This window comes from Neofelis nebulosa, chromosome 6 (genome assembly GCF_028018385.1).
Source record: "Neofelis nebulosa isolate mNeoNeb1 chromosome 6, mNeoNeb1.pri, whole genome shotgun sequence".
In the NCBI taxonomy this organism is placed as follows: domain Eukaryota; kingdom Metazoa; phylum Chordata; class Mammalia; order Carnivora; family Felidae; genus Neofelis; species Neofelis nebulosa.
The window spans coordinates 139665317-139682344 of NC_080787.1; the positions used below are offsets into that span (position 1 = coordinate 139665317).

At 45.8% G+C, this 17028-nt stretch overlaps 1 protein-coding gene across 3 annotated transcripts in view; it reads left to right on the top strand.

Annotated features, from left to right (window-relative positions):
* Positions 1-17028, top strand: part of MTHFD1L (methylenetetrahydrofolate dehydrogenase (NADP+ dependent) 1 like) — a 189483-nt gene that overhangs the window by 114000 nt on the left and 58455 nt on the right. For 2 of the 3 annotated variants that reach the window (XM_058735644.1, XM_058735643.1), the window contains exons 22-24: positions 3051-3092; positions 3894-3994; positions 4547-4724. The exons of the other annotated variant lie outside the window; for it this stretch is intronic. In XM_058735644.1, the coding sequence (XP_058591627.1) occupies positions 3051-3092; positions 3894-3994; positions 4547-4724 (321 nt within the window). The remainder of the gene's footprint in view (positions 1-3050; positions 3093-3893; positions 3995-4546; positions 4725-17028) is intronic. 3 annotated transcript variants of the gene reach the window in all.

Here is a 17028-nt window from a genome sequence, read left to right on the forward strand (position 1 = left end):
CAAACATGAAGTGAACCTACTTTCCTAGAATAATTCTAACTTGGGAATATATTATCTTTCTCATGAACAACTGAATTTTGCGTATCGGTTTCCCAATATTTTAAGTAGGATCTTTGCATCCATATCTTTGAGTGAGATGTCAGCCATGTAAACTAAATTGAGTAGGATTCCTTCTGTTTTATGTACTCTATAAGGGATCCTATAACATTAGAATAATCTGTTTATACAAAGATGGCAAGAATTCACCGGTAACAATGTACAGGCTTGTGGCTTATCGGTGAAGGGTAGATTTTTAACTACAGATTTAATTTTTTAAATGACTACAACATTTTAGACTTCTCTTAAGGGAGTTCTAGTAAACATTATACGTGTGTGAATTCCCCTCTGTTTTCAAGTGTGTTGGTATAAAGTTGGTCATGGTATATTATTAATTCTGTCTCCAGCTGTGTAGTTATAATATATTTTCATTCCTTTTTTTTTTTAAAAAAAAAAGTCTTACCAGAGGGCCATCAATTTTGTTAGTCTGTTGTTTTGTTAATCCTCTGTACTTTTTTTTTTAATTTTTCTTCAATGTTTATTTTTGAGAGAGAGAAAGAGTGTGTGTGTGTGTGTGTGTGTGTGTGTGTGTGTGTGTGTGTGTGTATGAGTGGGGGAGAGAGAGAGAGAGAGAGAGAGGGAAACACAGAATCTGAGGCAAACTCCAGGCTCTGAGCTGACAGCACAGAGCCCGACGCAGGGCTGAAACCCACAGTCCGTGAGACCATGACCTGAGCCAAAATTGGAAGCTTAACTGACTTAGCCACCCAGGTGCTCCTATCCTCTCTACTTTTTGACATGTGTGTACATCCCATTCTTCCTGTGCTTAATAATTGATTCCACAGAACTTTTTATGTCCGGAGGCTCAACAATACTTCACATTCTTTTTTTTAATCTAGCATTTTAGTTGTTCCCGTTGAAAGATTCCCTCCGTGTTTTATTCCTTGCTACTGCTGGAAATCCCATCTGAAAATCCTTTATTAGGTTCCCACACACCAACAGAAAACAATCTGTCACAGAGGTAACTTGTTTTCAAAGGACTTTTAATATTCTCAAGGCGTCTTCCATGAGAGGGGAGTAAGTCATCCATTCTCAGTGAATCAAAATACGTTCTAGAAGCAGGCTCTAGGCAGAAACAATGTGGAAAGGTACTAAATTGGGTTTTCAGAACCCTGTTGTATTCAAGTCCCCGTTCTACCTCTTGCTTACTATGTAATCTTGGGCAAGACACCTTGTCTTCTCTTAACTTCAGTTTCCTTGTCTTTAACCTGCCCTGGCCACCCTATATGTTGTCGTGAGAAACTAGGCCAAAAGAAAAAGAGAGAGAGAGAGAGAAGTGATGGCAATCACTTCAACATTATTTAGAATTTATTGGGAAAGACGGTACACTTTGTGTAAGTCAGGTTTTACTCAAATTATAAGTTCCATTTTATGCTAGGATAATGGGCACCAGTAAGAAAGTTCTCACTATTGGCTCAAATTAGAATCAGCTGAGAGGCACCTGTGTGGCTCAGTCGGTTAAGCATCTGACTCTTGATTTCAGCTCAGGTCATGATCTCGCAGTTTGTGAGTTTGAGCCCCGAATCGGGCTCTGTGCTGACGGCGCAGAGCCTGCTTGGGATTTTCTCTCTCTCTCTGCCTCTCTCAGCCCCTTCCCTCCTTGCGATGATCTCTCCCTGTCTCTCTCTCTCTCTCTGTCTCTCTCTCACTCTCTCTCTCTCTCTCTCTCTCTCTCTCTGAAAATAAATAAATAAACTTTAAAAAAGAATCAGCTAAGGACTTTTTATTTTTATTTATTTACTTTTAATATGTTTTTTATTGAGAGAGAGAATGAGTGGGGGAGGGGCAGAGAGCAAGGAAGAGAAAATCCCAAGTGGGGGGTGGGGCTCAATCTGACTCATAAGACCATGACCTGAGCCAAAATCAGGAGTCGGATGCATAACCAACTGAGCCACCCAAGCATCCCCAGCTGAGGAATTTTTAAATATTACTGATTCTGGGTCCCACTCCCAGATACCCTGGTTTGATCAGTGTGGTTGAAGCCCAAGCGTCAGTGTGCTTTTAAATGCACCTTTCCAAAAAAGGGACCATGATTTGTTTCTCTTTTGAATCTCTACCAGAATAAGCTTTTTTTTTGTTTTTTAACAAAAAAAGGGACAGTATAAAGTGGTCAGATTCCCAGTGACAATAAATAAACTTTCCTCACTTCAGTGTTTAGTGCAATGCCAATTAACGGCCTTTTCTGTAAAAGAAGATAAGAAAAACAAGCCCCCACATTTGTAAATACAATGGCAAGTTGTCCGTTGCCAAGCCACTTACCCTTTTTAAATACTCTCAAGGTTTTTCAATATATTTGGGCTTTTCAAATGTGCCCGGCCTGCTGGGCACCGTTGAGTAAAAGGCATTTGCTCTAACCTAAGAATTCCCTGCTGCTTTAACCATACCCTTTTGGATATATTTGGATTCAACGGAAGTGGGTACAGGAGACGGCAAAGAAGTAGGCTTTCTTGTCTACCCGGTGGTAACCGTGTGCCCAGGATTGAGGTGGGTGCTGTGTGCAGGCCAGAGGGATGGTGGGAGAAGGGAGGTCCTTAAGCCCCTACAGAAACCAGTGGTGCAATCCAGTATGGCTTATTCAGATGCATTTTCCATAAAGCTACTAGAAATTCAACCTATGCGGCTACTCTTTTTTTTATTTTTATTTTTTTTTAAATTTTTTTTTTCAACGTTTTTTATTTATTTTTGGGACAGAGAGAGACAGAGCATGAACGGGGGAGGGGCAGAGAGAGAGGGAGACACAGAATCGGAAACAGGCTCCAGGCTCCGAGCCATCAGCCCAGAGCCTGACGCGGGGCTCGAACTCACGGACCGCGAGATCGTGACCTGGCTGAAGTCGGACGCTTAACCGACTGCGCCACCCAGGCGCCCCTATGCGGCTACTCTTAAATGCAACAAGTATCAACACTAAGCATTTCAATGGATTTTTTCTTAATTTTTGCCTTTTCTTGTCTCAGGTAACTGCTGGTGTCCCGCTTAAGAAAGAATATACAGAGGAGGTAAGAGCAGGTGTTTTGAAGGCTTATGTGAAGAACCATTCAAACCCATGGGCCAGCAGCTGAATCTCAATCAGTGAATGAGCCCTCCGCCAGTGGCCTCTTGGAAAACTGCTTTTCTAATAATCCGGGAGAAGATGGGTGGGGGCAAGGGATAAAATCCGTTGAGTTAACTCTTCATTCTTAAGATGTGATGGATGCAGGCTTCACGAATGCACTGTTCCCTACCCTCTGGGCAGCCATCATAGCCAGAGCTCAGTCTCCAGCACAGAAACAAATCTGAAGCTTATAACCCATGTATTCTTTCGGTGTGGAAAAAACTGACTTGTGGAGCGTATGCATTTGGTTTTATCACTTGCTTGAGTCACTTGACTCTTGGGTGAATTAGACTTTGATTCACTGGCAACAGTACCTCTTAGCTCCTACAGGTGGCACCAGGGGTTCGAGCCGGCAACGGCCAGACAGCACTCCTCACCCTCCCAGGGCCTTGTGCCCTCTTGTCTACCAACCTGCAGGGTGCATAGCTTTTGCCCTGGCCACCAGTCAGCAGAAGAAATAGCCGCCCGGCTCCAGACCCAGATACGCCATTGGGCCCAGAATGATTTCAGAAATTATTTCGGAAATGAGCCTCCTCTTTCTGTAGCCACCTTTTCTTGGGGGAGAAACTGTTTTATGGTCTTATTTAATAGCTCCTAGGTCAGTCAAGGGAGCAAGATGGGAGCGAAACCTGCCAGGGTGGACTCTCGCCAGTTTGGTTTGGCAGCTTTGGTGGGAGGCGTACATGGGGGTCTGGTCTTCTTCCAGAACATCCAGCTGGTGGCAGACGGCTGCTGTAACCTTCAGAAGCAGATTCAGATTGCTCAGCTCTTTGGGGTTCCCGTTGTCGTGGCTCTGAATGTCTTCAAGTAAGTGAAGTCCCCCCTGCTTTAAACGTGCTCGTCTTGCAGGCCACCCTGTGAACTCTGTTTGTGTCTTGAGGGGTGTTTGTGGTCTTTCTCTGCTTTGTCAAGAACTATCTAGAAATACTCTGCTCCTTCTGTTTGGTGGGCTTGGTTTGGGTTGGTTTCATTTTAACAGAAGTTTCTCAAATGTTTATAGGAAATGAAATCTATATAGTGAGTTGACATTTCCTTGGCTGCTTCTTCTTTTTTTTTTTTTTAAATTCCACCCAGCATTTCTGTCCGAAAGACCGTGGATGATCAAAGGGTTACGTTATGGAATTTTCTCAATAAAACCCTTAACAACTTGAAATATTTGAGTCCTGTTAGAGAGGTTTCTTTTTTTTTCCCCCCAGCGCTTTTCTTTAAGTCTGATTTATTTAAACACAACGTAACCACTTTTGATGTTGAAAATATATTCAGTGTTAGAGAGCAAAGTTCTGTATAAACGGTTAGTCTTTCTTTAAAAACATCCCTAAATGAATACAGATGCAAAACCACAAACGTTTTCATCACCAGGACCGACACCCGCGCGGAGATTGACTTGGTGTGTGAGCTGGCGAAGCAGGCCGGCGCCTTTGATGCGGTCCCCTGCTATCACTGGTCGGTCGGCGGGAAAGGGTCGATAGACCTGGCTCGGGCTGTGAGAGAAGCTGCAGGTCAAGGAAGCCGTTTCCGATTCCTCTACGACCTCCAGGTAAGCTCGGCGAAGGTGCCGCCTCTGGCACCTCCACTGTGGGTCAGGCTGGTGCTTTGGGGAACAGGGTTCGACACTGAACACGTTCAGGGCTGGCTCTCCTGAGCAACTTCTTCTTTTTTTTTTTTTTAATCTTTATTTTTGAGAGAGAGAGAGAGAGACTAGAAGAGGGGCAGAGAGAGAGGGAGACACCGAATCCGAAGCAGGCTCCAGCCTCTGAGCTGTCAGCACAGAGCCCGCCGCAGAATTCGAACTCACGAACCGCGAGATCATGACCTGAGCCGAAGTCGGATGCTTAACTGGCTGAGCCGCCCAGGCGCCCCTCTCCTGAGCAACTTCTGAAGGCTTGTGAAATTGTGTATTTTCCTCATCCATTTCTGCGATCACTCTCGTCCCTCATTGTGGTTTCTTGGAGCCATGTGTGTGCTGGCAGATGAAAATATTTTTAGTTGTTGGATAACGCACATAACATTTACTGTCTCTTAGCATGTTGGCGTGTACCGTTCAGTGGTGTTGAGTACACGCACATTGCTGTGCAAACACCATCCGTCTCCAGGGCTCTTTTCATCTTGCAGCACGTAAACTCTGCACCCATGAAACCCCAGCTCCCCATTGCCGCACCCCCTCTACCCCTGCTAACCACCCTCCTGCTTTGTGTCTCTGGGTCTGACCGGTCTGCATATCTTTCATATGAAACCATCCAGGTCTTGTCTTTTTCGTGACGGGCTTATTCACCGTCTCCGTCCTTTCAAGCTTCTGGAAGGACTGCCACAGACTGGGTGGCTGATGAACAACACAAGTTTATTGCTGGGACGTCCAAGATCAAGGCTCGGGCCGGTGTCCGGTGAGGGCCAGCTTCCTGTGTCATACACGGCCGTCTTCTCCCTGTATCCTCACGTAGTGGAAGAGAAGCGGGATCTCTCTGGAGTCTGTTTTATGAGGGCTCCAGTCTCGTGACCTCATTGCCCCCAAAACCCCACTTCCTAATTCCATCAACATAGTCAACCCCAGTGTCTCCGTGTCCTAACACTTATCACTTTGGGGATTAGACTTCATATGAATGAATGGTGGGGGTGGGGAGGATGCAGACATTTGGTTGGTATCGTTTGCTCAGAATAACGTCAGGATTCATCCATGTTCCACACACGTCACATGTCAGGATTTCCTTCCTTCCATCGCATGTCGTACATGTCGCATTCAGTCCATTCATTCGTCTGTCGGTGGCCATTTTCGCCAGTTGCACTACTTAGCTCTTATAAACCATGCTGCTATGAATATGTGTATAAAAATAATCTCTTTAAGACTCTGCTTTCAATGCTTTGGGGTACATACCCAGCGCTGGAGTTGCCGGATCGTCTCCTATATTTTTAAGCAGCTGGATAATTAGCCTCCAGCCAGAAAATCTGAACTTCCTGGGATCTCACTCTTCTCAGTTCATCTCGGCACCCGCCTGCACATCCCTATCCTGGACGCTGTGGCTTCGGCTCCGGCTATCGATCTGTCCTGGTTGGTAGCCCAGGGTTGCCAGAGTGCTCAGCCTTTATGCTGGATGCTTCTCCTCCCATTCCTTCAGTCCCTCGCTCGCTCTGTCGATCCCTCAGGCATCACAAGCAGCAACATCTCTGTCCAGTTCAGATGCACAAACTCACAGCATAAGTGATGAGAGGGCAGCGCAGGACTGTCTCTATGGCCAGAGTTATGTCCTACGAGGGCACGATGTTCACCTTACTGCCAAGTCTCCTGCTAGTAAGAAGAAGGAAGGTTTTTTCTGTGCCAGGCATCTGGGCCCCTTGTGCATGTAACTGCTTTAGTCTCGACATCCCTGTTGCATAGGAATTGGTGATATCCCCCCATTTTATACATACGGAAACTAAAGTACAAGGAAATTAAGTAAGTACCCAGTGTCCCCTGTCCCGAAAGAGGCAGAGCTGGGAGAGTATCAAGAATGATGGAGGTAACCGTCCTGCTCTGTCCTTCAGAACGCAGTACTGTGTTCAAAAGTAGGGGTGAGGGGCACCTGGGTGGCTCAGTCGGTTAGGCATCCGACTTCGGCTCAGGTCATGATCTCACGGTTTGTGGGTTTGAGCCCCGCATCGGGCTCTGTGCTGACAGCTCGGAGCCTGGAGCCTGCTTCGGATTCTGTGTCTCCTTCTCTCTCTGCCCCTCCCCAGCTTGTGCTCTGTCTCTCTCTATCAAAAATAAATAAATGTAAAAAAAAAAGTAGAGGTGAGGGTGGGGAACTACTCCTTCAAGGAGTGGCCCGCCTGCAGAAGAAGAATGGCAGTGACAGACACAGGATCCGTGGACGTTGTGGCCACTCCGTAAGTGTACCCGAACGGAAGGATTTCAGGAATGAATTGGGAAGGTTAGCCCACAGAAGGTTTGTCAGTTCGAAGGCCATGCTGTGAGTGAGAGCCAAGCCTGCTCTGGGTTACAGAGGTGGCGGAGATCAGTAGAGGGAGGACACCCCCGTTCCACATGAAGAAAACGGGTGGAACTTCAAGACGTGAGTTCTCTCACCCTGGAGATGCGAAGCGAAGCTAGACGCGGCCGTGCAGTGGGCCCGCTGAGGGAGTTCAAGCCAACTCATTGGGAGCCGGCCCATGTGCCGTGTGCTCCTTCCTGTGCCCCGCTGCCCGGGTGAGCCCGCCGGGTTGTCTGTCACACCTCGCACGGCCCTGGGCCCTCTTACACAAACCACTGTCAGGGACCCCACTCTCCCTGGCCTGCTCTAGGAGCCTCAGACCATTGCCATCTGATCTGGAACGTCCCTGCTCTGAGCGCCAAAGGCAGTTTTTGAAAGAACGATTTCACCAAGTAGGACTGTGTTCAAGGAAACCATCCCAAGTGAAAAGAAGGTGGGCAAAGAGAAGAAACGTTTCTGCGTTCCAGTCTCGCATACACGCACTAACCCAAAGACGAACCCCTTTCCTTTCCGATATTTTTTTTTTTTTTTCCTGAATCCCATTCTTCAGGGAGATAATGCTGTTAAAATGTCTGCCTCCCTGTAAATAGGGGAAAAATTTATAATAACATGGACTAAAGTCCTGCATTTGATAGGATTCTTGCCTCCTTTGCCAACACACTCTTCTCCCTTTTCTTAGAACCCAGAAATTAGATTTGGATTGCATAATTATTTATTAGATAGCCAGCATCTCTGCGGATTGCTGTATAACGTCAAGAGTGATTGCTGCTTCTGGCTTACTCCTGCCTCCCTAATAGCTAGCTGCGTTCCCCTCACTGGCAAGATGATTCTAGATAATCGAAGACCATTTACAGTCTTGTCTAGAAATCGGAATTCCGTGGTTCAGTCGTTAACGCAGCTCAAACTTTTCTCACCTCGTCCTCAATTCTCACATATCGTGCTGGTGAACCTACACAGACTAAGTAATGGTTCTCTTGAAACTCTTCATTCCCTTTCTTTTCCACCCCCCAACGACTAACCCGTTAGTGCTTGGCAGCTTAATAGGTGTGGGATTGCCCTACAGGAAAACAGAAGTGATGAAATCCTTTTGGATAAATCAGCCTCCTACTGCCTTTGCCTCTCAGCGCAAACCAGGCTTCTGTGTGCCTTTTGCCGTCCACCAAGAATGCATTCCTCACGGGGTCGATGGCGTCTTGTTTCCTGCTCCACCTCCGCCCCAGTCTAGCATTAAAAAAGAGAGTCACCTGGGGCGCCTGGGTGGCTTAGTCGGTTAAGTGTCCGACTTCAGCTCAGGTCATGATCTCATGCTCCGTGAGTTCGAGCCCCGCGTCGGGCTCTGGGCTGATGGCTCAGAGCCTGGAGCCTGCTTCCGATTCTGTGTCTCCCTCTCTCTCTGCCTCTCCCCCGTTCATGCTCTCTCTCTGTCTCAAAAATAAAACATTAAAAAATTAAAAAAAAAAAAAAAAAAGAAAGTCACCTGAGATCGTTCGGAGGCATTTGACATAGAGTAGGAGCACAGGACATGATCGCTTTTGTGTGGGGAGTAGGAATCATCTCAAAATCCCTTGGGGTAATCACATCTCACAACCCTTTGGGATAATCACGGTCCACGTTATGTCCCCCAGAAGTCATCTTTCTGTAACTTTCCCTCTTGTATCATGACTTTTGACAGTTCTGTCTTTACAGTTGACCGATACGATATCTCCATACCTGCAAGCACACAGGAAAATAGTATAGCAGAAAGAAAAATGAGTCTGTATTTACACTTTGTTGGCTATCAGAGCCCTATTCCATACATCATTCGAGTACGTCTCAGCCAGTGCCGGGGGGTGGGGTGTGGGACCAACTCTGCATTTTTAAAATGTTTGGGTTTTTTTTTTTGTTTTGTGTTGTTTTGTTTTTGAGAAAGAGAGCAAGTGGGGGAGGGACAGCAAGCTGACAGAGGGCTGTCAGCACAGAGCCCAATGCGGGGCTTGAACTCATGAACCATGAATTCATGACCTGAGCCAAAACCAAGAGTCGGAAGCTTAGCCAAATGAGCCACCCAGGCGTCCCCCAACTCTGCATTTTACATGCAGAAGCAGACGCTCCGAGAAGGTGACGGACTTGTGCCATAACGGATGGACGCTTGACAGAAGGAGAAGCATTATAGTCCAAAGGAGAAAGCTTTGGGGTCATGCAGAATTGAGTTTAAATCTTGCCTGGGCCTCCTACGGTCGATAAAATTTGAGCAAGTTAACTCCTCTCTCCGAGCCTCAGCTTCTTTATCTATAAAATAGCGTCTGATATTGACACCAACTTCACCACTTGGCTGTGAGGACAAAATGAAACGTCGCAGAGTAAAATGTGTGTGGGAAGGTGGGAGGCTGGCAATCAATGTTAGCTGTCCCTCTCTCGTGTTCACTTCAGGGGGTGGGGAGGGCTTCCTGAGTTGACCTTCAAGAACTGTCTTGTAACTCAGGTAACGTTGTCAGGCTCCAGGATTGGTTTTCCTGTTCAAGTGGGTTGAAACCAAGAATTAGAGGCCAAGTGTCCAGTTGCACCCGGCATGAAAGGCATCACCAAATTAAAGGAAGATGTTTAGCATTCTTTCTGCATTAGAACTGGGAGCCCTTAGTGATAGGAAAAAAAAAAAAGACAGACGCTTTTGCAAATGCTGTGAGGCACCAAAACTCAGCTTGCAAATCAGACTCTCAGTGTTGTGTGTTAACTCAGGAGTTAAGGTTGAAAACCCTCTTCGTATCCTTCCTCTGACCTTGCAAACATTTCGAGGTGCGGCCTTGACGGCAAGAGAGGATAGTGTTTGTTTTTATTAAAGGGTCTTTCCTGTGCTTTGTGCGAAGCCAGTCTCTTGATCACAGCGGGGGCTGGATGGAGGGAGATCAAAACAGACCGGGAAGACTCAGCCCAGGAAGCCAGCATCCCCGATTTCTGAACTACTGCACTCTGTTTGTCCAGGAGGGTTTGCTCTCCTGCTGGTCCGTTTAAGGCGGGGCGGCCAGGTTGGGGGGGGGGGGGGGGGCGGGGTTAATTTGGTTATTGAGGAATCGTTTTCTATTCCTTCATGATTCAAATTTGAACATGTGTCAGTTGTTAGGGTGGTTTGTGAGCCTCAAGTTTGAAATAGATAAAGATAAGTATAAACACACGTACATGTGTATATAGGAGTTTTTAAATTGGTAGGAAAAAAATATACGTCGTATGAAATTTCCCCTTTTAACCATTTTTAAATGTACAGTTCTGGGGCCTTAAGTGCATGTCACATTCTATGTGTAGTTATAATTAATTAATAGAATTTTAAAACGTAAAATTACCTTTATGCACATCTCTGTGTATCTTTTATATTTCATAGCAATTGCAAACACACACACACACACACACACACACACACACACACACACTGCGAGAAGGGATGTGGTTTGTTGTTACTGCCCTTGTCCTTGTAGCATCGTCTCCCCCTGTGACGTGCTCTGGCTCCTTCTTCCCTTTTACAGACTCGCCCTTGGTCCCTTCCTGCTCCCGCCGACCCTTTCAGCTCTCTCCCCCCTGCTGAGCAATGTTCTGTAGAAAGCAGCCCCTTACATTTTCCATGCAGCGCAGTATCTCATTCAGAAATCCTATGCTCTCATGTTCTGCTTTCTGTTATGACCGAGCTGGGTCTTTCAACCAGACTTCTCCAAGCCCATCATCAGCCTCTTCCCCGCCCCCCCCCCCCCCCCCCCGGCCTCCTTTCCAAATTCCCCCGTTGCCTCCCCTTGACCAAACCACACCCTTCTGCGGGCACATCTCAAATCTCTGTCAAACTTAGATTCTGTTTCAGCGTTGGCTTCTGTGTTTTCTGTCAGGTCCCTTGGCCTGCAGTATATCGCTCACCTCCTCGGCCGTCTCCCCCAGCTGTCTTTGGCAGGTCTCGTCAGATCAGAGCCTCTTGTTAGAACGCGCCCAGCCTCCTCATCGCATCCGACTGAGTCCTGTGTGATTCTGGCAAAGCATGTCCCAGCTCTGTTTCCTTGGTGCCAGAAATAGCATCTGATGAGAAAGAAAGAGTGGTCTATAACTGTTTATCGTGTGCATGTTGCAAGGATTCCTGTAATTTCATTTAAGTGCTTTCTTCTAACCTGAAAAGTGGAATGTCACTATGATAGAAGTTTCCAGAAATGCGTTATTTGATCTAAAATTGCGAGCCCATCAAGAAAGACTGAGGGTTGTAAAATGAACCATCAGCGTCCCACCCTGTTAGCCAGCCACCTTCTGCCACTTCTTCATCCACTGCCTGGACATTCCGACTGTAATGTAGGTGACGGGCAACCATTGTGTAGGGACAGTACCCGTTTCTCAGCCTAAAACGCAAGCACTGAAGGAATATTCTTTAATATTATCACAGATCTTATCATTAAAGGGACCAAATACATACCACTTTAAAAAAGAAGCCTACCAGGACGCCTGTGTGGCTCAGTCAGTTGAGCGTCTGACTTCAGCTCAGGTCAGGATCTCATGGTTCGTGGGGTCGAGCCCCGTGTCGAGCCCCGTGTCGGGCCCTGTGCTGACAGCTCGGAGCCTAGAGCCTGCTTCCGATCTGTCTCCCCCTCTCTCTCTCTACTCATCCCTCATTTGTGCGCTCTCTCTCTCTCTCTCTCTCTCTCTCTCTCTCAAAAATAAACATTTAAAAAAACTTTTTTAAATAAATAAAAGAGAAACCTACAACTTCAGCATTTTAGGAAAAAAACACTTAAAACAGCACAGGCTTTCAGTCACTCCAGTATCTGAGAGTTTGGAGACTTGTCTTAGTGATGACTTTTTGTGAAAAAATGATTTCTGTTTCCTTTGGTAAAAGTACAGTTGACCTTTGAACCAACACAAGATTGAACTGCACGGACCCACGTACGCGGATTGTTTTCAGTATATACGCTACCATCCTGTAAATGTATTTTCTCTTTGTTTTGGTTTTCTTAATAACCGATTCTTTTCTCCAGCTTCCTTTATTGTAAGACTAGTACATACAACATACAATCTATGTGGTAATCAACTATTTACCTTATGAGCAAGGCTTCTGGTCAACAGTAAGCTGTTAGTTACATTTGGGGGGTAGAGTCAAGTATTCTTGGATTTTTGACTATGCGGGGGTGGTTGGTGCCCCACATCGCCCATTGTTCAAGGGTCAGCTGTAGTTTATTATGCTCTTCAGTGAGACTCTTACACCCAGAGTTTTTTCTTCGGAAGCACATTTCCAAAGGATCCGATAGATCTCCATGAGGGAAATTATGAACGCTGCTGAACAATCAAGAAAAAGACACTCTTGTAAAAAAAAAAAAAAAAAAAAAAAAAAAAAAACACAAAAACAAGGGCTCCTTGAGTGTGAAAATAGCACTTAAACCACACCTTCAACCATTCGTATTACTCTTATAATACATTGAGGTTTACAAGCCAAGTTTGTGGAAAGGGGATCAACACATACGGCATAAAAATACATGTTAGTAGGCAAAGCCACGTGCTCAGGCCACGTTAGCGCTTCTTCATGCAGGTGGGAGATCATTAAAATCACCCCTTCCTATATGTTCCTTTCCTTGACGTTGCTCTTATGTTCTGCTTGAGCGTACAAAAGCTCACCCCTGTGAATTTTTTATTGTCATCATTTGACGTAGGCAAATAGAGATCTTTCGGCGATGAGCTTTTTTTCCATCCCCAGACCCCAGCTATATCCACCACACATCTCGTTTGCCTTAGGACAGTGAGATTCCTCTGGAGTCTTCTGGGTTAACCTGTCGCTCAGGGCCAGCGAGCCAGCAGGGACACCTGCTCAGTGAGCTGGCTCCCGTTAGTCAGCACGTACGCGTTTAGGAGCTCAGATGTGCTGGTTGACAGCCAGGGATAAGCTTTGTGTCAAAGATACAAGTGTCTGTTTTTCTCAGTAAGAGCACTGCTCCCATGACACTAAAGGTATATTGCAATGAACCCCTTATACCTTGTGTGTGCCCAGGGTAAATTAACCTCGATGGTTTCATATACTTTTATTTGAAGTACTAGAAAGGTAGGGGCGCCTGGGTAGCTCAGTCAGTTAAGTGTCTGACTTCAGCTCAGGTCAGGATCTCACAGTTCATGAGTTCGAGCCCCACATCGGACTCTGTGCTGACAGCTCGGAGCCTGGAGCCTGCTTTGGATTCTGTGTCTCCCTCCCTCTCTGCCCCTCCCCGACTCATGTCCTGTCTCTCTCTGTCTCTCCAAAATAAATAAAAACATGTAAAAAGTTAAAAAAGAAATTCTATCGTATTGATAGTAGAGTATTGGCTTAGTGTTTTCATGGGTCTCCTAAGACTGTCAGAGCTGCTGACTTTAGAACTTGACCTCCAAGTATATTGAGATGCCCCTGTATTATAATACCTGTATACTTCATTGATATTGGGAACTTCTTTTTTAACCTCTGTTTTAAGTTTTGTTTTATTTCACTTTGTCCATGTTGTCCATTTCCTCCTCACGAAAAAATATTTTAAAGCTTTGTGTAACTGCTTTTCTGGAATTTGTAGATCAGTTTTATTCCACCAAGAAGGTCTTAAATAATAATTCTTGGGGTGCCTGGGTGGCTCAGTTGGTTAAGTTGCCTACTCTTGATCTGGGCTCAGGTCATGATCTCATGGTTTGTGAGATCAAGCCTCACGTCGGGCTCTGTGCTGGCTGTAAGGAGCCTGCCTGGGATTCTCTCTCTCTGTCTCTCTCTCTCTGCTCCTCCCCCATTTGCTCTTTCTCTCTCTCTCTCTCTCAAAAATAAATAAACATTTTTTAAAAATAAATAAATAAATAAATAAATAATACAATAATTCTAGCAGGTTTCCCAGACCTTAGCAAAAAAAAGATGTGCTGTCTAACTTTGACTAACTCAGCTTCTTTGAGCCTGGATCATCATATATACAAAATGCATATAACGCAGGAAGAAGTCACCACATCCTCCAACTTACCTTTGTGCTGTTCCTCAGCTAATTTTACGGTGCACGTACTGTGGGCGGAAGGCTGTACAACGATACAACAATTGGTCAGAGTTGTTCTCCAGAGCTGTGCTGCCCAGGCCCATAGTGACCGATTACAGGTGGCTATTTAAATTTAAATTAACCACAATTAAGAATTTTGTCCTCCAGGGCACTAGTGTGTCGTATTTGTGCGTTGTGTCATTGTCCCCACCCCATCAGACGCGCTTTATTCAGGAGGTCCCCAAAGTTCTCTGTATACCGTGACATCGTGAAGGTACTCGCCCTCGGTGGCTATTTATTTATTCAGCAGATGTTTGTGGAATCCCTACTGTGTGCAAGCCACTCTCCTAGACATTAGGGATAGGAGGAGAATGATGTGGTGAACAGATAAATTAGTAAATATTTACAGAGTCAGGGAAAGCCAGGGGTGGTTAATTCGTAAGCTTTCATAATTTACCATTTTATTTGTTTTATTGAAAACGCATTTAAAACCAAGCAGTGTAGGTGAATATCAAGTTCAGATCAAGATCACGTGACAGCTTGGCTCTCTCTTTTTTGTTGTTTTTTTCTTAAAAGATTGTACTTCTCCCCCAAATTGAGCCGAGCAACAGCAGGATGTCCCTTGCCTACTGACCTAACATAGGTTGTATGCGATGGGAACTGCCTTATCAGGGCAGTTTTTCGTTTTTATATAAAACCCAAAAGATACATTGACTAAGATAATCTTTTTATTTATTCGCTTGTCCACGTGAGTGACAAAGAAAAATTGTAGTCGCAGTCCAGAGAGGATTTTGGTCTTGGGATTTGTGGCTAGGTCAGCTGACACGCTTGATTTATTTAGCATGGGGCTGCGGGTCACGCGCCAGGGTGTGGATGTGACATTCTCTTAGGCTCACGTTGGACAGCACTGCACGTGTCAGAGCAGTCAGGGAACACGCTCATCTTCCCCGGGCATAGCAAGCCTGGGGCCAGGGCGGCGAAAGTGCGGAAGGGCAAGAGGCAGGCAAGGCATGTTGGGAAGCCTGGGGGTCTGGCATCTGAGGGTAAAGAGGGGAGACAAGGCGCCCAGCTGGACTCCTACTGCTGGCCTTTGCCTGCTTCCCTACACTTTCCCAGCATGTCACGTTTGGGCGGTTGCAATTTTCCTACAGGAATTAGACAAAAAACAACTACACGGCTTACCTAGTCAGCCTGGCACCTGCTTGAAATTCTCAAAATACTATCAAATGAGCATTGGAAAGGAAGGTGGTTTAGTCATCAGCCAAAAATGCGTATTTCTGAATGTCCCGAAGAATTGAAAGCTGAATCTCCAAGGAGGTATTTGTACATGCGCGGTCCTAACAGCATTATTCACAGCAGTGGAAAGGTAGGAAAGAGCCGAGTGTCCATCAGTGGGTGCCTAGAGAAGAAAAAAATGCACTTACAGTGAAACATAACACAGCCTTCAAAGGGAAGGAAATTCAGACACATGCTGCGACACGGACGAACCTTGAGTGTCATGCTAACTGAAATACCCCAGGTGCAAGAGGCCGAATGTTCTCTGGTTCCACCTGTGTGAGGTAGCTGGGGTAGCCAAATTCGTAGAGGAAAAGCAGTTGCCACGAGCCGAGGGGAGGGAAGAAGGGGGAGTTAGTGTTGAACGGGTACACGGCTTTTGTTTTGCCAAATGAAAAGAGTTCTGGAGATTGGTTTTACAACCGCATGGAGGTACTTCGTATGGAATTATATACTTCAAAATGGTTAAGATGGTCAATTTTCTATTACTGTATATTTTACTACAATTAAAAATTAAATACATATATTTCTTGAAATGAAATACTGTCAGGTTTAAAAACATGCAGTACAGGGGCCCCTCGGAGCATCCGACTCTTGATTTCGGTTCAGATCATGATCCCAGGGTCGTGGGATCAAGCCCCACGTCGCATCCGGGTCTGTGGTGAGCGCGGAGCCTCCTTCAGATTCTTGCTCTGTCTCTAAAAATAAAGGGGGAAAAAAACCATAATACATTAGTTAAATACCCACTCGATAATTCCTTCATTAATCATCCTTTTACTCTTACCTGCTTCACGTGTGAGCTCTTTAAGTATTGTCGTAACAGAAAAGTCATATTGTAACCCAGAGTTCAGTAAATAGCGCGTTGCAGTCGTTGGATTATGTTATAAATGGCAATATCCTTTTTTGTTGTCATTTTGTAGCTCTCCTGGGGACACTGCCTGTTGCCCAGGACCACCCACTATCATACTATTTGGGGAGCACAGTATCCTGAGACCTGAGTTCCCCTGACAAAGCATGGGCATTTGCTTGCTCTCTGTGGATGCTGGAAATATTTTCCAGCATCCGATTAACTTCTGTTTCTTAAAAAGGTTTGCTCTTTTCAAAGCAGTTATTGACCAGCAGAGGAGACCGTATTAGCTTAAGTGCAGTGTCGAAAGCAAGCACTTCAGTGCCCGTCCGCATATCCTGCTGATGAGGAAGGTCTAAGGTTCAGCAAAAAGTCCTTTCTCGTTATTGTCTCCAGCACATCAGCACCTTCACTTTCTTAAAATCTGACATTGACATTGTACCACATAGAATCCTTGCTTGGTCAACAGGAGATTCAGAAATATCTGTTCCCGGGATACCTGGGTGGCTCAGTTCAGTTAAGCGTCTGACTTCGGCTCAGGTCGTGACCTCGCGGTGTGTGGGTTCAAGCCCCGCGGCGGGCTCTGTGCTGACAGCTCAGAGCCTGGAGCCTGCTTCGGATTCTGCGTCTCCCCCCTCTCTCTGCCCCACCCCTAGGGCCTCATGCTCTGTCTCTCAATAATAAATAAAACTGTTTAAAAAAAAGAAAAGAAAGATTTGTTCCTTTGCTCAACTATATATTGAGGGCCTACTCTGTACTCCAGGGGCCGTGTCAATACCCCGCCTGTAGGTGAACAAG